Raw genomic sequence first — 23,041 nt, forward strand, 5'->3', positions numbered from 1 at the left:
CAAAGAGCATTCATTCAAGAGTGCTGATTATGTACCAGCAGGTAAAGCAAAATCACTAGAGGAAGAAAGATATTTCATTCTTCCAGTCTCAACAGTAAGTTTTCAGAGTCTTCCAGGTGTAGGTAGGCTGGAAAACTTTCTACCTAAATCTCTGAAGGCAAAGGGAACCTGAAAAGTTTTGTTTTAGAGGGATATTTGATTTATTAATATCATCACAGTATTGCAAAGTACTCCTTACAGTGGCTGGCACGTTGAAAGTTTGCAGGAACAGCTAAGGCCGATTTTATTACTAACATGATATTGTGAAGAAAAAGAGTAAAAAATTTGATTTACATCTGAAGGCACTGAGCTACAATAACACCATTTAAATAAATACAAGATATTAAGCAAGGTCTTTTGTAGTTTATATGTCTGGAATTTAGATTCCTTTGTAATACTATGGAGTTTGTCTTTGTTTCGGTGTGGATTTGTTTTCAGACAGGGTCTCATATAACTTGATTTGTTATATACCTGAGCATGGCCTTGAGTGCTAATCCTCCTCTTCTCTCCTCTCCTCCTCCTGCCAAGAGCTATAATGACAGGCAGGGACCACTATGCCTAGCATACTATATTTTGAAGTTTTTCATTTAAGTAGAGTACTATAAGTTTGCTCTACTTTTGTACTAAGATTTTTTCATTTATTTAAGATTAATTTAGTTTAATAAATTAAATAAAATACTTTGGTCCAGTCTGAAAATTTAACTGTTCCACTTGATGGGAAAAAAATTTTTGAAAAAAGTCCTAAACTACAGGAAAATGCACAGTGTGACATTCCATTGAGACCCTCAAGCTGTTTAGGAAGGGAAGAGGTTACAACAAAGTTAGTCAGCTAAAGCAGTTCCCTAGGCATAATTTGGACAACTTGTTTTATAATAAAACTTTTTTTCTTTTTAATTTTTTTTCCTCGTTTTACATATCTATCCCAGTTCCCTTTTCCTCCCATCCTCCCATTCCTCCACCTACTCTCCCATCCCCTCCCCCATCCATTGCCCAGGGAGAATGAGGCCTTCCAGGAGAGATCATCAAATTCTGCCTAGTCATTTGTGGCAAGGCCTAGGCCCTCCCTCCTGTGTCTGTAGGCTAAGGGAGTATCCCTCCATGAGGAATGTGTTCCCAAAGTCCTTTTGTGCACCAGGGATACATCCTGGTTCCACTGTCAGAGGTCCCTTAGACTGCCCAGGCCTCCTAACTGAGACCCAACATTTTATAGCAAATGCTCCACAAAGACTAGAACAGGGAAATTCAAAAGTTCTCAAAATGACATATTGAAGAAGATAGAAATTTCAAATATCTCAATTTGATTATTCTAATTTGTACCTATGGCATTATCATATTGCATACAAATTCACATTTGTGTATCAGTTCAAAAGAATAGATATGTAGCTATAATGTTTTGGATTTTTCTTCAACACTTAAGAGTTTCCCTAAAACTTCTTAAATATATTTAATGTTAAACTGGAAATTTTATGACTGTAGTTTCAGGAACTGGATTGATGGTATTTTGGAAGCACTGGAATATTTTTTTCCTTCCCATCAATATCCAATTATTAATTAAGACTTAGTACAGGTTAACCTAAGGCAGTCATCAAGAGAGAAATTTTTAAATTTATTTATTTATTTATTTATTTTACATGTCATCCCCAGTTCCCTCTCCCTCCCTCCCTCCATCCCCTTTACCCTGTCTCCCCCAACACATGCACCCTGACCACCCTCCCCTCCCACACACCCCAACTCCACATGTAGGGCTATGCTGTCCAGGTGAGATCATGTAAATCTGACAAGTCATTTGAAATAGGGACTAGGACTTCACTCCTGTCTCTAGGCTAAGACAGTATCTCTTCATGGGGGATGTGTTCGGGCCTTTTGTGTACCAGGAATACATCCTGGTTCCACTGTCTGAGGACCCTTAGACTCTTCAGTCTTTCTAGCTGAGACCCATATACAGGGGGTCTGAGGCAGTCACATGCTGGCTTCCCAGCTATCAGTCTGGGGGGGGGATTAGCTCCTCCTTGTTCAGGTCAGCTGTCTCTTTGAGTTTCTGCAACCTGGTCTTGTCCTCTCCCTCTGCATCTGGAATATAGTTCGACTCAGAGTTTAAGTATGGGTGTTTGCTTCTGTTTCCAACAGGTACTAGATAAGGACTCCATGATGGTGGATGAGTTAGATGTTGATCTCACTATCAGGGAAGGGCATTTATGGTAGTCTTTCCACTGTTGCTCAAATTGTTAGTTGGAGTCAATCTTGTAGGTCTCTAGACATTTCTTTAGGTTCAGTTTTCTCTTCAAACCAATAATGGCTCCCTCTTTTATGTTCTCTATCTCTCTCTCTCTTGTCTTCTATTCCTACCTTGACTCAATCTTCTTAGTCACACTCACTTTCCTCTCCTCCCCTTCTCTTTCTCCTAGTTACCTCTCCATTCACTGCCTCCTCCCCACTTCCCATGTGCTCTAGGGGTCTTACTTATCCCTTCCTCCTTCTGTGAGGGACCTTATATGAATCTCTTAGTAACCACCTTATAACCTAGCTCCTCTGGCTGTGTGAATTATAGGCTGGTGATCATTTGTTCTAGGTCTAAAATCCATATATAAGTGAGTACATACCATGTTCCTCTTTATGTGACTGGGTTACCTCATTCAGGATGGTTTCTTAACGTTCCATGCACTTGCCTGCCAATTTCAAGATTCCATTATTTTTTTCTACAGACTAGTATTCTATTGTGTAGATGTGCCACATCTTCTTTATCTATTCTTCAGTTGAGGGGCATCTAGGTTGCTTCCAGGTTCTTGCTATTACAAATTATGCTGCTATGAACATAGTTGAGCACATGTCTTTGTTGCATGGATGTGGATCATTTGGGGATATGCCTAAGAGGGGGATTGCTGGGTCCTGTGGTAAACTAATTCCCATTTTCCTGAGGAACTGCCATACTGATCTCCAAAATGGCTGTACGATTTTGCACTCTCACCAGCAGTGGAGGAGTGTTCCACTTTCTCCACATGCTCTCCAGCATAAGTTGTCATTGGTGTTTCTAATTTTAGCCATTCTGGCAAGAGTAAGATGGTATCTCAAAGTTGTTTTGATTTGCATTTCCCTGATAGCTAAAGGTGTTGAGCACTTTCTTATGTGTCTTTCAGCCTTTTGATTTCCTCTACTGAGAATTCTCTCTTCAGTTCTGTACTCCATTTTTTTTAATAGGGTTACTTGGTATTTTGTTGACTAGTTTCTTGAGTTCTTTGTATATTTTGGAGATCAGGCCTTTGTCAGATGTAGGATTGGTGAAAATCTTTTCCCAGCCTTTGGGCTGCCATTTCGTCTTGTCCACTGTGTCCTTTGCCTTACAGAAGCTTCAAAGTTCGTGGAGGTCCCATTTATTAATTGTTGATCTCAGTGTATGTGCTACTGGAGTTATGTTCAGGATGTGGTCTCCTATACCAATTTGTTCAAGGGTACCTCCTACTTTCCCTCTGAGATTCAGTGTGGCTGGATTTATGTTAAGGTCTTTGATCCATTTGGACTTGAGTTTTGTGCATGGCGATAGACATGGGTCAATCTGCATTCTTCTATACACCATCATCCAATTGTGCCAGCATCATTTGTTGAAGATGCTTTCCTCCCCTCCGCATTGTATACTTTTAGCTGTTTTGTCAAAAATCAGGTGTTGATAGGTGTGTGGGTTTATATCAGGGGTTTTAATTCAATTCCATTGGTCTACCTGTCTATTTTTGTGCCAATACCAGGCTGTTTTCAGGACTATAACTCTGTAATAGAACGTAAAGTCGGGGATGGTGATGCCTCCTGAAGTTCTTTTATTGTACATGGTTGTTTTGGCTTTCCTGGGTATTTTGTTTTTCCATATAAAGTTGATTATTATCTTTTCAAGGCCAGTGAAGAATTGTGCCGGGATTTTAATGGGGATTTCATTGAATCTGTAGATTGCTTTTGGCAAGATTGCCATTTTTACTATGTTTACCAAGAGCATGGGAGATTTACTATCTAAAAGCATGGGAGATTTTTCCATTTTCTGGTATCTTCTTTAATTTCTTTCTTTATAGTCACAATGTTCTTATTATATAGGTCTTTCACTTTTTGGTAAGTGTTGCCTATGATACTTTATGTTGTTTGTGGCTTTTGTAAAGGGTGATGTTTCTCTGATTTCTTTCTCAGCCCCTTTGTCATCTGAATAAATTAGGGCTACTGATTTTTTTGAGTTTATCATGTACCCTGCTAGTTTGCTGAAGGTGTTTATCAGCTGTAGGAGTTCCCTGGTAGAGTTTATTGGGTCGCTGATGTAAACTATCATATCATCTGCAAATAGGGACAGTTTGACTTCTTCCTTTCCAATTTGGATCCCCTTGATCTCCTTTTGTTGTCTTATAGCTTTAGCTAGAAATTCAAGTACAATATTGAAGAGATATGGAGAGAGAGAGGGCAGCCTTGTCTTGTTCCTGATTTTAGAGGGATCGCCTTAAGCTTCTCCCCATTCAGTTTGATGTTGGCTGTTGGTTTACTGTATGTTGCTCTTATTGTGTTTAGGTTTTTCCCTGTTATCCCTGACCTTTATCATGAAAGGGTGTTGAATTTTGTCAAAGGCTTTTTCAGCATCTAGGGAGATGATCATAGGTTTTTCTTTTTCAGTTTGTTTATATGGTAGATCACATTGATAGATTTTTGTGTTAAACCATCCCTGCAACCCAGGGACGAAATATTAAAGCTTAATTCCTGCATACCTTTGTTAGACTCACTGTCCTAGCATCTATCATGGCCACATATTTCTTTAATTTCCTTGCTGTGAAAACATGTGGTGAGGTAAACATTCTTTGAGTATGTGGTTGTTTCCCTTAGCAGTATGTGATAAACTTCTGGGTCTTTCACTAACTGGTTGGTTATCAGTATCCTGGCAGGCCTCTTTTCTATGCGCTGAGCATTGGGATAGGTTTCTTGAGATTGCTTTGTTATTTTACTGTATCACTCTCAAGTTATTGCAAAGCCATTTATTGTATAAGCCTGTGTTAAGTCATTTTTTATAAGCCATTTTCTTTTAAATACCCCTAAGTAAAGAACTCATTATGACATTTTCAGCATGATATTTTTTTCCCCATGAGACATTGTAAAACAAAATTGCAGTAGGAAAATCACCATGAGCACCCTAGAACATAAGGGAGTATCATACCTTCAAAAATACTGCAGCCACTGCTGAGAAGGATAAGTCAGGCTGAAATCTGCAAAGGAAAATGACTCAGGCATCCCAGAGTGTGGAACACACTCTTTAGTTTTCATGGAGCCTTGTGGTGAAGAGCTACAGGACTGTTCACAATAAATAGATCAAGTCTTCAGATCAAACTTGAACTTTAAATTATACTGTAATTCTTCACTTCTTAAACTCCTTTGTCATTCCTTCTTGCTAGGATGATAATCTATAGTTTGACTCAGTACCAAGTGGTCCATGTCCATTTTCCTCAATGAGTTGTTTGATCATTGATATTTTCTATAGTTATTTTGAGGCTTCATAAAAAATACTTTTTTGTTGTTTTTGCCTATTGGCAACATTATTATTATTATTACTATTACTATTATTATTGCTAATATAGTAAAGTAGCAAGAAATGAACATTTTTTTCTTTCACACATACGTATTTTCTATCCAACTTGAACTCCCCTTCTGAAGTAAAATTATTGTAGATATTTACCATTATAAAAATGAAGGTGAACAAAAGAAAAGTAATTGGAGAGTAATGTTTTAATGGCACTTGATATATGGGCTATAATCAGGGAGAACAGCAGTAACTGTCAGTGGAGTGAGGCAGCCATGTGGAAGATTCCTGGGCACAGGGTAACAGAGCTTAAACATCTTCAGAGAAAATGCTTCCCATCTTACTGTGTCAAACTTTCAATCAGATGGAAAGAAAAGGGAAATCATTTTTAGCATTCAGAGACACAAAGATTTGTGTCCCATTCACATTCTGTTGGAATGTAGAGAATGTGAGCTTTAAATCAATATAGGGAAAACAGAGAAAGGAGGAAGCCACTGCCTCCAGAAACAGGTGATCTGTAAGGAATGTGCATAGCAGAAGCTTCCAGGTGGACTTTGCACCCCAGAGCTAGAGGACAACTCTACCAGATTTGGATCTGGAGAAAACAAACTCCACGACAGAATTCTCCAGAATGAAGAAGAATTATTGATTGGTAGCAGATGAGATCGTTTCTGTGGGCAATGTCTATAGAGGCATTGTGGAGAAAATTATGCTAGTAAAACTGAAGTGGTTGATAACTGGATAGCAGTGATAACAGAATCTAATGATGGGACTGAAATAACACATCATCAGCTATGCAGTGACTTAGGCCCAGGAGATCATCAAGGCACAAAGACTGTTATGGGTAGACTAGAATGAAGCAGATCTGTAAAGATCTAAACCCTTATCCAACAAGAACACTTGGATTCAAAGGGCAGAAGCAGATTGCCTGTCCCAGTGACATTGGGGTTTCCTACTGCAGAGCCACCAGCAGACTACTCAGGACATTCTGAGCCACTGCACAGACAAAACTCCCCACAGTTACCAATATGGGGATTCCTTACTGTCTTGGCCACTGTCCCCATCACTCCAGCAATCGATTCTAAGAATTAAGTTCTTGATTTTAATAAACAGAATTACTTGGCTTTCCTAGTTAAACCTTGGCCAGATTATTTGAGATCTTTGTTCCCCCCTCTTTTTGTTAAACTACACAGAATTTGCTACCACTCAGAGGTTGATAGTAACATCATTTTCACACCTACTGTTGTCAATGTCAATTTTTAAAAAATTCCTTACCAGGGAAGGGCATTTATGGTAGCCTTTCCACTGTTGCTCAAATTGTTAGTTCCCTGATAATAAGACTAACTTATCCACCATCATAGAGCCCTTATCTAATAGCTGATGGAAACAGAAGCAGACACACACAGCTAAACACTGAGCCAAACTGGAATCCAGATGCAGAGAGGGAAGACAAGACCAGGCTACAGAAACCCACAGAAATAGCTGACCTGAACAAGGAGGAGCCAATTGGTCCCCAGACTGATAGCTGGGAAACCAGCATTGGATTGACTCAGACCCCCTCAACATGGGTCTCAGTTAGAAGGCCTGGGCAGTCTAAGGGACCTCTGACAGTGGAACCAGGATGTATTCCTGGTGCACAAAAGGACTTTGGGTACACACTCCCCATGGAGGGATACTCCCTTAATCTAGAGGCAGTAGGGAGGGCCTAGTCACTACTCCAAATGACTTGACAGATTTAGATGACCCCTCCTGGAAGACATCACCCTCCCTGTGGTGTGGGGGAGGGGATGAAATGGGAGGGTGGTTGGGGGACATGGGAGAGAGGGAGAAAAGAAGGGAGGGAGAGAGGAAGAGGGAACTGGGATAGATATGTAAAATAAGAAAAGAATTCCTAAAAGAACCTCTGGAGGAAAGAATCATTTACAATGATCCCCAGTCAACATGGATATAGAAGCCACATTACTAGTGAGGGAGGGGAATTCTGTAATATTCAACAAGAGTAGTGGGTGAGAGAGACAGAGACAAAGAGGAGAGAGAATCATATAAATTAGCAGTCAGAAGTTGTGTTCTGTTTTTGTTTGTTGGTGTGCTTTAGCTTTTGTCTTTTTTGTACCATACACAAGAGTCTTCACAGTAAGTAGTGAGTGCTGCCCTCCTTTTGTACTGTTTTGAATTGCCGTCTATGCTAGGAATTGCATCTCTAGAGGAAAGCCTGGGCTTTCAAGAACTTCTTTAAAAGCCTCAATTTTCTTCTTGTTGAGTGTCAAGTGTACCAGAAAGACATCTATGCTTTGGATACAATTATGGAAATGTTTCTGTTTATCAGGCTTTCTTGTGTACTATTACAACTGGAAAAATTCTATGTTGATTTTCTTTCTGTAGTTTTATTTTTTGTATGTGTGCATGTTTCTCTAAAAATCTATTTTTACATGGCTTTCCTTTTCTGCTGGTGTATTTTTAAAGCTTGTTGGTAAGTGGTTCTGCATTAATTAAATGTTCCAAGCCACTTGCTTGTTTCCATCCCCCCAAATTTGGATGGTGACATCTAACCCTCCTACTTTCCAAGATGATGGCATCTGGAGTTGGAGCCTGTGGGATGTGAGCAGACCTGAGGCCATAGTGCTAGTAAACGGAACCTGCCTTGCTCATTTTAATAATGAGCTCATTTGCTGTTTCTGCCACTGCAGGTACAGTGAAAAGGGGGAAAGAATCCGGGGCTAGCCTTGGATTTGAGGGGCTAGCCTTGAATTTGCAGGTCTTGCTGGATGACTCAGCCTCTGGAGCTTCAGAACTATGAAGGAATGCCTGTTATCAGCTACCAACCACATGCTGTTTTGTAATTTTAGCTATTTTTCTTCAGTATCACACACTCCAGGGCCCAGTCTAGGCAAAGGCAATAGTGCCAATCACCATGGTCTGTTCCTTCCTACATCAGCTAGCAAACCTCATGGGCTCATGGGCCAACCTCATCTACAGAATTGCCCTCTCGAGACTATCTTTCCAGGTGATTCCCTGTTGTGTTAATTTGACGCTCAGCAAATCAACCACCACACCTCACCATTTTCCAATGCTCTGTCCTTATCGTTAGCTTGTGTTTTCAAGTTTCAGTGGTGAATAGTAATACAGGGTTTTAGAACGTAATCTACCATGTTGAATTTTAAATAAATATCCCTTTGACTAATTTTTGTTGTTGTTGTTGTTTAATTTAAAAAATATACCATGAATTTTGTGGTTCATTTTGCATCAGCAACTCTCAACATCCTTTCCCAGTATCAGGTTCCTCCAATGTGAGAGAGTCAATTTGCCTGTGGATTCTAGCATTTCTAGCTTATCTATCATTTTCTAGGTGATGGCTCAGCTCAGGCCTTTTATGGGTTTCTTATTCTTTTTCACCATGCCATTGGCTAGATGCCAGTCACCATAGACAGTCTAAAAAACAGCTCTCTAGTCAGTATTGTTTCTTTCAGAAGAGCAGCAGAGTGGGATGGAGTAGGGAAGAAAAGCTCCCTCAGCTTTCCTGCCTCTACACTCTTCTCAGTGACTTCATGGTGCTGTACTATCCATCCCTGGAAAGAAGGGATGACACAGTGTATTGTAGGTGGTAGGCTAAAGCAGATTCACCACACTTAATGTGAGAAGTGATTAATAGTATTTACAGATGCACCCAAAGTTGTGCAATCCCTCTGGCTTAGTAGCATGGCCCCTTAGTGATGCCCATAGACCTGAAGAATCAAGGAACAGAACAGTAATAAAATTCAGAGAAAGGAGAACACAGCTAGGAGATAGAATAATTAAGAGACTGACAGACAGACAAATATGGGGGAAGGGAGGGAGAGAGAGAAAGAGAGAGAGAGAGAGAGAGAAAGTCTGAAAGAGAACTCTGTGGAGAGTCTCCCAATAAGGTTCATCTGTAGAAGAGAAGGAGAGGAACTGAAAGAGGAGCAGACGGGGGAAGGGGAGGAGAGGGAGGAAGAAGATCCTCCAGGGAGAATGAACAAGCATCAGGAAGCCTCCACTCTTCTTCCTCCCTTCTTCCTCTGATCCTCCTTGCTTCTGATTTACAATCTAGTCTCTTTCCATAGGTCAGACTCAGAATGTAAAGAGCCTCGTCTTGACTTAACAGAGACAGGAAGGACAAATGAGAGAGGTGTTTAACAAAGTACAGCTGAGTTGAGTGGTAAATGAGTTCTCTGGCATGCAGAAGAATGACATTTAAAACATTAAACTGTTCTACAGTGCAGCTTTAATGAGCGTTCCCTATTCCTAGCCAGTCTCCTTGATTTGAGTAACTAACTTTTTAGTAGGTGAATGTCTCTGTCTCATCATCAAGACACACAGCTTCAAATATGCTCACTAGATTTTAAGATATATTTATTTAAACCATAGTGTTTCAGAGCTGTTAACAATACCAGGTGTAAATGATTAGTTCTGTCTTAGAGTTATATGGTTTTACAGTTTTTTATTTTGTTTGTTTTGTCTCCAAGGAGAAAGGAGTAGATCTTGAAGGCCTTTCTAACTATCTCTGGACATAAAAGGGAATTCTTCTTTTACATGCCGGGAATTATGCAATACCTATTTCTGTAAAACAATAAGCTAATAGCCCTTGAAGTAGTGATAAATATTTTACTAACTTGTCATATTCTTTAAGAAGAGAAAACATTGGATATAATTTTAGACATAGAAAAATCCACTCTTCAGAGTGGGTGGGTGCTTTTTGTTCATGGTTCCCATGTCTCTTGATTCAACTATATATGCTTTTAAAATAATGAGAAAATAGTGCTTCTGAAATGGACACATAGGCTTCCCCTCCATCACCACTCTTAAGGGCACTGCATAGCATCTACTTACACATTACTCATACATTAAACATTAAGGATTACAAACAACCCTTAGTGATTTCATCCATAAATGCCATTACATAGGGTATACCAGAAGACTACCCCTGCTTATGTAGTATTTGAGTAGCTATAGATTTTGGTATCTGTAAGGGCCCTAATCTCAAATTTCCATATATAGTGAGAGATGATTAAACTGTCTGTAAATAAGATTATGTTGTTCCTTTAAATGGAAACTATAATCATATATAAATACATTTTAAGACTAATACCATTTATCATACTGTTTTATTATGCACATTTGAGGTATAAGACATATTATTTACACACATGTGTCAGTATACAGTGATACAATTATTACAGTCAGGAAAAGGAATACATCTATCTTCTTATATAGTTACTTTATTTTTAGGCTGTGAAGGTGCCTGAAATCTATCCCTTAAAAAGTTCACAGGATACAATGCAATGTTACTACATGTAGTCCTCACAATTTACAATGATACAAATTTTTAGGGTACTGGAGAGCCCATGATTCATTATTCACCAATACTATGACAACATGGATAAAAGTGTCTGAAATGGCTTTGGTGTCCTCATTGTGTTGTTTTAGATTCCAGCGCAAGCTGGGCTTCCTGAAAGTAACACAGTGATTTCTTGTTCTAACAGTTCTATGTGATTTCATGCTGTTTTTCCTGTGTCCATATATAATGTGAGTGTTGGTATACACTACCAAGCTTCTTTCAGCTTCAACACTACTCTGTTAGTTCTTAGAGAAGGGCTGCTTTTACACAAATTCAGTTCTATTCATTTCTTCTTGAGATTTAGTAGTTTGTATCTCTCAAGGTTCATTTTGCCAGAGTTGTTAAATTCACTTACATAATATTTTCATGATTTTATTTTAGTTATATTTTAATAACCGTGTTGATCATTTTTCTCATCATTGTATTTGAGCTAATATTTGTTTTCATATTATTATCTTTCAGAGAATTAGGTTTCATTATGGCATTTTCAAACAAAATTTTCACCTTCTGTTTTCTCTCCGTTTTCCTTGTGCCCTCTTTCCCCTTTGTGACTCCCACCACCAGTAGCCTCCTTTCTGCTGCAATGTCACCTAAGATCATGTAATTCCCCTCACAGATACTTTCTCAACACTCCATTATTGATAAATATTTCTGCCACTTCACATGTATGCTAAATATGTGACTCAGTGTCAGAACAAATAGGAAATAGTTTCTCTCTCTCTCTCTCTCTCTCTCTCTCTCTCTCTCTTTCTCTCTCTCTCTCTCTGTGTGTGTGTGTGTGTGTGTGTGTGTGTGTGTGTATGGAGTAAATGGTGTGGTTTGGTTTCTAAGAATGGGCATAATCCTTCAGAGGTTTTATGAGGTAGGTATTTTCCCAGATGTACTTGGTAGCTTAGAAAAAAACAACATAAATAGTTAATGATGATGATAAAAATAAGTGGAGTACTTCGATACAATTTTGCATCTGTTTACATCAGTTTTCAAATTTAATCTTAAATATTCTTATACTCATATAGATATTTATGTGTTTATTCAGTAGTAAATATTCTGTATTCCAGGCGGTGGTGGTGCATGCCTTTAACCCCAGCACTCAGAAGGAGGGGCAAGTGGATCTCTGTGAGTTCAAGGCTGACCTGGTCTACAAAACGAGTTCCAGCCCAGCCTGTTACATAGAGAAACCCTATTTCCAAAACCCAACTCTATTTCCAAAAACCAAATACATACATGCATACATACATACATACATACATACATACATACTTTGTGCTTATAAACAAAAGAGGTCAAAAAAGGGAATCTTAACTGTCTCAAAAATATATATGTCCTTCAGTCTTTTAGGGAAGGAAGTATTTTTGTTGATAAGCCTTCTTCACGTTCCTGATGAGCATGCTCATTGTGTATATATTACAGCTCTTCCTGTAACAGGATACTGATGGAGTGACCCCCTGGAGACCACTTGGGAATCTGAGTTACCTTCCAGGAAGCATTCCTCTTGTCTTGTGTGAACTTTTCTTCATTCTTGGGGTCTTCTTTTTGATTCTTTTATTATATATTTTCTTCATCAGGATTAGGTTTAGTTTCATACATATGAAATAATTCAAAGTAATTGTGGCCATAAACTGGTCTTGATGGTCTGTCTCCTGGTTCAAAACTCAAGTGCTGCAATTAGAGGTGCATGCCTTCATGCCAGGCACAGGTACTTTCACCTGCATCTCTGACATCCCTAGTGGGTGGTGCATTAGTTATGTTACCATCTCTATAATCTCAACACTTGACAGAAGCGATTTAAAGGAGAAAAGTTTGTCTCGCTCACTGTTTCTGAGGATTCAACTCATTCTGACAGTGAAGATACTTGGGCAAGCAACTCCCAGCACTGAACAAGGAGAGCGCTGGCACTCTATGCCATTCTGTTTTCCCCAGCCCATCGAGGGTCCATTTTCCCTCTCATTGAATTCCCACTTGGAAATATCCACATAGACATACATAGAGATTTGACAGTCTTCTAGGTTGTTGGAAGTCATTCTTTGGTACAGGGATGGAGGCTTTTCAGTTTGGAGTAAATAGCTAAGCAACAATGTATAAAACAAAATGAAATCAGAGTATGAATTGTGCTGATTGCAACACTACTCATAAGAGCCAAAACCCACAACAATTGCAGTGCCCCATCTCATTGAATAAATGAGGAAGATATTGTACAAATATGTTGGAATACAATTTAGTCACCAATGATCATTAGATGGAAAACTTATTGTTTGTTAAGTATTTCATGCAGCCAGCTACACTCAAACAGAACCCAACAATTCTCACAAGGAGACTAGATCTATGATAAATATTTATACTAGCACAGAGAAATGTAAGTGAAAAATCCCTGGTACTTTCATAAATAAAAGGTAATTTGACTAAATTTAAAGTATGTGGGCCAGAAGTTTCAGAAACCTTTACATGTTAACTTCATTATCAACACATCTGTTGTTTCATAAAGCCTCAAAGTTATGCTTAGCATTTCCTTCTCATGTAGCTTGTTAGAGCTGTACTTTCCTTAAGTTGGGCTTTGTTTTGTTTCACTGACTCGTGTAAGTCATTTACTGCTATGTGATGTGTCTGTATTTTATTTCACAAAATTAAAGTTGTGAAAGTGTAATAATTCACAGCTCCTCAAGAAGTTTTAATGAATGTGTGACATTTTCTACAGAGAAAGTGTTTCTCCAGGTGAAGAAATGTCAACTGGCTTCTGCATACTTGTCAGATACTCTAAAGTTTGGTTTTGGAAATTACCAAAAGGAAATGTTGGAAAATCTAAGTCATTCTATGTTAGCTAGTGCTCAAGCATAGGTTGTGTTCTGTCGTCTCCTTTAAACAGAGTTGGAATTAAATTACCTGAGAACTAAGGGAAATATCTAAGTTCTCTTCACATTGCTTACCTGTAGCATGTACAGAAAAGGGGAATATGGTCCTCTGTGCTCAGTGACAGATGACAGTTCTAGACAAGCAATAATGGCTCCAGTTTAGCTCAGGGAAGCATCTCCAGAAACTTGTGCTTCATAATTTAGTTCCTAGATGTTCTCCACCATGTCACATTCATATCCAGGTCATTTTTGTATTATCTCACTGCATTGGGTGTTTGTTGATGCATGACAATTGTCTCCAAATTCAGGGTCTTAAGACATTAATCTTAATCATATTAGAGTTGGTGTCAGTCAGGATCTAGACCTGTCTTAGTTGTGCCTCGCAGTTTCAAATTCTTCTAAGAATTAAAACTGTCTCGTGGGCAAAGCCAAGAGAAAATATTTTTCCGATTCACCTTAGCTGAAAAATTATTGCAGAACACTAGTGTAGATTAATGTTTATCACTGTGACAAATACCAGACAGAAGTGATTTAAGTGAGGAAGATTTCTTTTGGCTCCTGGGTTTGAGAATTCAGTCCACTGCTGTGAGCATGTGCTGAGAAAGCATATTATGAGGGGAGGAACTGGAACAGAGGGGCACTGGACCAGAGCTGCTCATCTCCTGGCAGCCAACTTTGCCTTTTATAATTCTGCCTTTGTTGTATACAGTGAACAATAGTCAAGGTACTGTCTGAAGATAACATGGGCAGCCCTGAAGAAGCAAAATAATCAGAGATAAAATTCCAGTCCTAAAAGCAAAATCTTAGGAAAGGGTTTTGAACATGTCTTGAGTTTTCAGGAAAAAAAAAGACCTAGAAGATGGTTCTCATACTACATACCAATCCTCCTAATATTCCCAAGAAGTGACTATCATTTCCAATTAATACTTACTTGAGAAAGATTGGTTTTATTTATGCAAAAATTAAAATTTCTGTTTAATGACCTAGAAGTAGGTTTGCTGTTTTACTTTGTGTATTTAATGAGGAGCTATTTCTACTTGATTCTAAGAATTCTATTCTTCTTTGTCTCTTTTGAACTAGACTAAGATGTTTAGTGAAGCAGCTGGAGAAAGGTGATGTCAACGTGGTCGACCTAAAGAAGAATATTGAATATGCAGCATCAGTGTTGGAAGCAGTTTACATTGATGAGACAAGGTGAGCCTCAACTCCTCCCACTTTTCTCTTCATTCTCCTCTCCTTCTCCCTTTTTGACTCTTCTATATTACAAACAAAATTTAGCAATTTTTAATATGAAATGACAGTCAAAATTTTATTAAAATTCAGAGTTCATTTACATGCAGCAAGTTAACTGGAATATATTTTTAAAACATAATATTTACTCAGAATATTTGAACATAATAAAATAGTCAAACAGTAAATTTATTAAGCAAAAACTAATCAAATTTCTTGTTCCTTCAGCTTCACTGTCCTTAGACTTTTAAATAACATGAGACATACATAGGCTTAAACTAGTTTTCACTAATATAAGAATTTCTCCTATTATTTCATGTTTCAAAATTTTGAGAAAAGGGGTATGAGACCCATGAGATGGCTTGATCAGAGCCTGTATGTTGCGCTTCTGAGGTTTAGCCAAGTATCCCATGCCCCAAGACTAGAGTCACAGTTGACAGTTGGATAAGGTTTTGACAGGAAGATTTATTTGAAGGGGTATTCTAGAACAGTACTGTAGCTCTTGGCCAAATCCCTTATCCCTCGCAAGTGTTTGTAAACGCAAGTGATTTGAACAGTTTTTTTCTGGTACTCAGAAAACACTGAGGCAAGTTCCTGGTTTTCCCACCAGAAAAGGTAAAAGTTACAGGAAAAAGAGATGTGCCTTTGGATTCAGAGCTGAGAGAATGTGCAAAGGCAGAGGTGTGTAGTTCTGGAGTGCTAGTCAAAGGCAGAAAGGAGAGTTAGGAGAGGTTTTCTGTCATACCAAAGAGCATTGATGTTAGGTGGTAAAACAGATGTTAGATGGTAAAATAAAGGGTGCTATAGTGACTTTTCACATGAGAGTCAGGGCCAGAACTCCATTAATGCAGTAATAATTTCTGAAAAAATAAGGTTCAAAATATATGCTTGAATTATCTCTGAATGACCCATAAAAGGCCCATGATAGCATAAAAGAACCAGAACTGGGAAATTTATTCTGTGGATTGCATTAACACTAACAATCCATTAAGACTCTTATGCTACAATTCCTTCCCTATCCAACATCATCATTGAACCTCCAGTAGCAAGAGAGTGAGCAGAGGACAAGGAATGTGTACATGCCACTAGGTCCTGTTCCCTCCATTCATGTTCACATAGCTCAGGGCTGACTTGGGTGATGTTAAATATGGGATGGGAATTTTGTATCTGTATACTGGACTACACACACACTGTTATTTAACAGGCAATGAATTAATATCCATATCCATAGTCATGACCTGGGCTAGGTGTTTTTAGATTCTTGACCTTATTCAAGCAGCTACAATAAAACTTTGTGTTTGCCTGTTACAGTACGATTCAAAAGTCAAATACATGAAGAAATGATTCAGGGAAGTCTTGCCTCCATCTTAGTCCCAATGTCCTCAATTCCCCTGCTGAATAGCATGTAGTTTCCCAGTGATTTATTAAAGTATTTTATTTTGTTATTTTTCTCCCCTCCTTTCATGGATGTTAGGTTAGACCACACATAGTATTTTATTTTACTTGTATCGCTAATCAAGAAGTTCTGGGGCTCTGGAATCCTATGTTGAGCTTTTATATGCCACCCCAATTAAAATGTCTTTTTTTAATTCTGATGAAAGATTCATACTGCAGGCTGGATGGCATGGGTGGCTCTCCCATGGTCATAGACTGCAATTCGTCAGGTTTGACGTTGTTAAGAGGTAAAAATCACAGGTTCTTTTTAACTTTATAACCCTTCCCTGACTTGTTTGCTTGGGTGATCTTCCCCAAGGACAAATGATGAAGCTGGTCATTCCAAGAGGACAGAGCCAAGTATATGCTAAATGCCCAAAGTGCTCCTATAGTTGTTTTCAGTTTTCTGCTTGTACACAAATTTATTGTTTACAAGTAGGTTGAACTAGTCAGGTCTAAGAATTCCTCCATTTGTTGTTGACCAGACTTTATACATTAATTTATAAGATGTAAGAACTTAAAATTTTAACAATTCTTAGGAGATTTACAATGTCTTGGAGCTTTACTATATCTTGCAACATACTGCTAATTCTAATTTGCCTAGATGTTGAAAGTTTCATTTGATTGATTATATGCTATATTTACACATTTGTAGGTAATCTTCCCATGGCAATTATGACTTTGTGGTTATTTTATTGGCTTAGGTTCCCGTGATCCCTAAATCATTGTTGAAAATTATTCTCTACTGGGGGAAAATGCTCAGCTCAATGGTAGACATTTAACTTCTGTTGTCTTATTTATTGGCTTCCTCTAGCAAAATATAACAGTTTTAATGGCACAGTAATTAATTTGAAATGGTGTGTCATATAGGTAAGGATGGCTGTAAATTCATTATATAGTTGAATAGGACCTTGAACTTCTGATCTGCCTGACTCACTCCCCTGAGTGCTGAGGTAACAGGCTTGCACCTCCACATCAAGCTTATGTAGTGCTGGGTATTGAACACAAGGCTTTGTGTATGCTAGGCAAGTGCTTCACAAACTGACTATAGCCCTAGAGCACTTCTCATTTGTTTAAATCCTCCCACAGCATTATGCTAATTAAAGTAATGTAATGCCCCCAATTTACACCATCATCTGAAGGCTACTATCTCCCCACAATCTTGTGTAATAGTCAGAATGATCACTTTCTGCATTTCAATGATGGGAACACTAAAGCCCATTTCAACATCCCAGAAGCCCAATGAAACAGAGATTCTGTTATTACCATATTGAAAATAAGGACAATGAATCACAGAAACATTGTAGCACTTACCCAAGAGAGTACATTGAAGAGGGAGTTAACAGCTCTAGCATTCTTGACACTAGAGTTGGGTTATTAACTAGAATTCACACTCTCATATCTTTATTTACAGCTGACTCATGTGTTTTCAAGGGCTGGATTGATTGTTTGATGTATAAAAGTACTTGCTGCCCAACCAGGAGGGCCTGAGCTCTGATCCCCAGCACATACAAGAAAATCAGGCACAGTTGGATCACCTGTCAGCCTAGTGCAGGTTGGGAGCTGAGACAGAATTTCTGGAGCTTGCTGGCAGGGAAGGAAGGTAGAGAGCTTCAGGTTCAGTGAGACATCCTACTCAGTGGAGTAAGGTTAAAAGAACTAGACTCATACCTGATATTCTCTTCTGACCTCTAGGTGAGTGCAGGGACATGCACCTACTGCATACACATGTACACACATACACCACAAGCATATGTGCACATACATACTCCCCCCCTCTCTCTGACACACACACATACACATACACACACACACACTTTCAGAACCTTTATGGATATTTTGATCACTGATTCTTAGATTCCATGGTGTGTAGATAGTATTATTCTTATCTTGTCCCAGCTAGGCCTGTTTTGTCAACATACTGTTGCCTTGAACTTGGCTGCAATAGGACATTTTTCCCTGGAGAACATCAAATGATGTACATTAGAAATTTTATCTTCCCTGGAAAGTCCGTTCCTATGCATTTGTCATCATGCCAAATGTTAGACCTAAGGGCACATCTCAAGAATCTTTTAATTCTCCTGTAAATGTGTACTTAAGGGATTTTGAGCAAAGCCATACAACACAGATTGATTTCCTATATATTTTGTAAGGCATGGAGCAGGAAGCTGAGGATTTCTCTGAGATATATGTTTGCTGTTATTGACATATAATTTGCCTTAGGAATTCTATTAAAACAGATTGTATAAAAGAAGGAAGGCTAAAGCAGCATTTAGTTCATGTTAATTTATATTTTAAGATCTCCTGGTTTATGAAAATTTGGATCTGGAAATTCTTTCTAGAAAGAAAGTGATTCTGTGAATGTTCCATATGGATATTTGAAAATTGGCTAGTCTGAAGAAAAGTTAACACAGGGCAAAATAGGAATTGTTAACCAATGCGCGCGCGCGCGCACACACACACACACACACACACACACACACATAGCACATAGGCTCACACTCTTTTTTCTATTAATTTATTAAATATGAGGGACTACAGGGTTCCATTTAAAATAAAAATCTCTCTGTAAAAACATTTTGGTTAGAAAAATAAAATTTCTGGTATAAATGAAAACAAGAGAATATAGTATTTTTCAAAGTTACATGGTTGTAAGACATGTGATCTAAGAAGAATCCACATGTCTTTATTTGGATTGTAGCACAGCCAAGCAAAGTAGCATCCTTGAACTCATAAATAGCAGGGTAGCCTTGGGAGACATACTTTCAAAGATGGATATTGTGCTTACTAATATCTAAAAAACACAACTTACTATTTTGCTCTAGTTAGTATGAACCAATCTTTGTGATTATCGTGACTAGAATTTAGACTCTAGACTTAAAAAGAACAGGCCATTCAAAGTGAGCTCCCTCCACTCAAAACTGAAATGAAATTACTTGCTCTAGAATACTTACCTTTATCACTTATGAAATATAGACAAGGGTTAACATGAGGAGTAAATGGGACAATGTCAGGCAGAGTAAAAGTTGGATTGTAATTATTATTTTTATTATAAGGGTAAAATGCAATATACTTGTATGCTAGGTACATGATATATTAGGCAGAGAACTTAAACCTACAAAAAAATAATTTCTTGAAAGCAGTTTGGAGTTTTGGAGAAAAAGGAGACAAACAGGGAATAGAAAAAGATGTACAAAATGATGGGAGGGGACTTTAATGCAGATATGCACTGACTATCACAGCCTCATTTGAGTTCTTATCTTGGGATAGGTCAAACTAAATTGAGAATACGCTAATGCCAGTCAATAGATCAAAATTTTGCACTGGCAGACTCTGAGTGATAGTCTAAGTACCAGGGAGACTGAGAACCTTGAAATCATTGAGTGCAGGGATTTATCAATGAACTTCCACTGACCTATCAGATGTTGACTGAACACTATAAGTCATTGTCATGCACACTGCTCATCAGAATTAGGAGTGTCACTGAGCAGATAGCTGGTGATTATGGTGGAGAAAGAATGGTGAAGACAAATGTGATCTCTGAGGCCAAGCCTACCCCCAGCCCCAAAGGAAGGTTGAGTGTTACAGAGACTGAAAAAACAAACAAACAAAAATTTCAAGTAGTAGAAGCAAGTTATATCTAGAGGGAGTAAGTATTGTGCAGTTAGAATTTAGAGTCTCATTTTAAGCCAACTGTGACCAGGTTTGTTTCTTAATGAGTTTGCTCTTTGGCGTAGCTCTCCCTGACCCTGTTTCAAGGCATACCTTCTAACACGAGGTTTTAAAGAAGAAAGTATTAAGAATGTGCTAAATATATGAACACTGAATTTGACATTAGAGGAGTGAATTGTGGAGTTGTAACCCTAAAGTTTCTGATTATTTTATTCATTACTAGATGGAATTTGTTTTTTGGATGTCTTCCCCATTTTAGAGATTTTGAAAATGCCCACTGAATATTTACTTATTCCACCAATTTGTCTTGTCACTTTGCTCTGCTGCCAGTGCTGGTTTCAACCTGTTTGTTGCTGTATAGGCTACTACTTTTGTCTCAAGTTCAACTAAATATAGGCAAGCTCCTAAGCACAAAATGAATCCTTTCTCCAATTTTTCATAAGCTCAAATTAGCTGAACTGCTGTAAGCTCTTCCTAATGGGTGCTTTCAGAACTCAGAGGTCAAGTCCTTTCACAGAGATCATATTGTATCCTCTCCGTGTGTACATCTGCCTGATAGAAACCAGTTCACCATGACATATGCAAGCTTTTCAAAATGCTTTCCTACCTTGCATTCAGAATTTCAAGGTCAAAGGTCAACATAAGGGGACCATGAAGATTAATATTGAGGACCTTCAATTCCTAGGATTAACACCTGGTCCAGAAGAATATAATCAAAATCCATGTATATAAAAGTGGTAGGCTAAAGAATCTGTGTTAGTGTATCAGCATTCCCAAAGACAGCCTTATTCATTATTATTCCAAGAAGTTCTCTTGCCTGGTCCCGTTGTTCAATCTTCTGTATGGCAGAACAGAATCATCTCTATAATACAACGAAAGGCCTATTCAAAAGATTTTTCAATAAAACAAAGGAACAGTCTGCACAGAAGTTAAAATTAAGCCTCTGTGAATATATAATTTTTAAAAAACTTTTCAAATGTCAGGTTATCTCACTTCCAACTGTTAAGGTCTTTTTAAATCTTGGTTACAGTATTACATTAATAATCACAATCAAGGGTGAGGATGGAAACTTTTGGGGTGGAGTAGAAAGGTGGTTAAAGATTTTTAAAGAGTTAAGAGAATCACAGGGAGAAACTCACAAGAGAATGGGAGTAGAAACAGACACATGTCACATGTTAGAAGAAGGTGGATTGGAGAATTAGCTGGCATATAATTGGTAAATCCAATGTCTTTGGGAGAACATGGATGAGTTAGGAAATTCCCAATGCCTCTGAAACACAGTCTCAGCAAAGGGAAAAAGTAACCAGCTACATTATGACACTGCATAGTTAAGGAGGAACGGCTTCTGAGTAAATTACTAAGATTGTGTTTCCAGAGTTTGCTCACATGGGGAAAAGTAGACACAGCAAACTATTAATGTGGTCACACAGTTGAAGAAGTTAGCTGGAACTAACTAGTGCATAGCCAAATGTCCTTTAAAGAATGAATGTGAGCAGGCTGGTGAATGAGAAAGGCCAGTTACAATTTGACTCAACTACTCACCAAGTGTGGGTAAGGATTTACAGTAATCATGGTCAAAATGTGAATAATTAATCACACAACATTTGAACCCTGGTGATGTAGAGAGAAAATTCTCTATGCTCATCATGTTGACATTGACTCCACATGTTCCTGTCATGGTTAGGAAAGACAAGAAGCGAAGTGAAGAATTGATTTATAAACATCTCTGAGGATGTTTCAGTTGTGACCTCAACCAAACCCACTTAAACAAAGCAGTAGATTTACTAGCTCCCATTATCTAAAGCACTGACTTCTAGGGCTGCCTATAAAATAGGCTGACTCAAGGTACACATGATGTCAGTAGATAGGCTTCTCTGTTTTGCTTGCTTTGAAATGATCTCCCCCAATGCTGTTAATTGTAGCAAGTATTACCAATATTTCCAAGTTCCAAACTTTCTTCAAACTGCCAAACCTAGAAGGAATAGAAAGTTTTCTTTGCCACAGATCTAGCAAGCATATCCTTGTTTGATTGCTTTGGGTTAGGCAACAAGCTTATCTTCAAACAGTCATTGTGTACAGGTGAACTGGATACATACACTTATTTGGTGCTCTCATGTGACACCAAGAGAATGTATGAGGTTGATGCTATTTAAGTCACTTGTCAAGAACTTGAGAATGGAGAGGGTGTATTTTCTGGAAATCCACTATGTTTTGATGACTTTATAAACAAACAAAAAAAAAAGTGTTTCTGTTACTTCTAGAAGTAGAGGACCTGGATGAGGGTGTGTTTAGGATCCTGAGCAGAGGCCTTGGCTAGAAGTTGAGATACTATTTTATTTTCTTGGTTTCTCAACTGTTAGTGATTAGGGAAAGTTTTTTTCCCCCTTCATCCTCAACCATTACTTTTCTCACATAAAAGATGAATTCTCAGTTCCTTTCTGCTATGAAATTCTGTGACCTTTAGTCCTCAGGTATTCTTACAGAGACCTGCCCCTGACTGACATACCCCAGTCCTGGCCAGCAGGAAGGGGCAAGGAGTCAGTTGCGGTTTTCCTTAGGAAGAGCTTGTAAATGCAGCTTTTGCTTTGCTTAGTTTCACTTGACAGATACCCTGAGGAAATCTGTTCAGGTGAGTTGTTTGTGCTAGAGACCAGGAAATCATCAAAAGCAAGTGATAGGGTTTCCCTGAATTCTGTTTTTGTGGTGTAAGCTGTAGGAGTTGTTGCTGTTTGGAGCACTGTGTTTGTAGGCTGTACTTACCTCGTATATGGGTGTGAAAACCATGCAGGGAAAAAGTCACACCAAGTTTGTTTGATTTTTATATTTACTCACCATCTGTGGTTTGTTACTTTCTATAAACCCTCAGAAACAGCTTCACTAATGTGAAGGGACAAAAAAAAATCACCAATTGTTCTTAGAAATTATTGACAAAAC

At 38.3% G+C, this 23,041-nt stretch overlaps 1 protein-coding gene across 3 annotated transcripts in view; it reads left to right on the plus strand.

The window, feature by feature from the left end:
- The window catches only part of Pde1a (phosphodiesterase 1A), a 290,669-nt gene that overhangs the window by 189,944 nt on the left and 77,684 nt on the right, over positions 1–23,041 (plus strand). For all 3 annotated transcript variants that reach the window (XM_051184387.1, XM_051184388.1, XM_051184389.1), the window contains one exon: positions 14,852–14,965. In XM_051184387.1, the coding sequence (XP_051040344.1) occupies positions 14,852–14,965 (114 nt within the window). The remainder of the gene's footprint in view (positions 1–14,851; positions 14,966–23,041) is intronic.

This window comes from Phodopus roborovskii, unplaced genomic scaffold, assembly GCF_943737965.1.
Source record: "Phodopus roborovskii unplaced genomic scaffold, PHOROB, whole genome shotgun sequence".
NCBI lineage: Eukaryota > Metazoa > Chordata > Mammalia > Rodentia > Cricetidae > Phodopus > Phodopus roborovskii.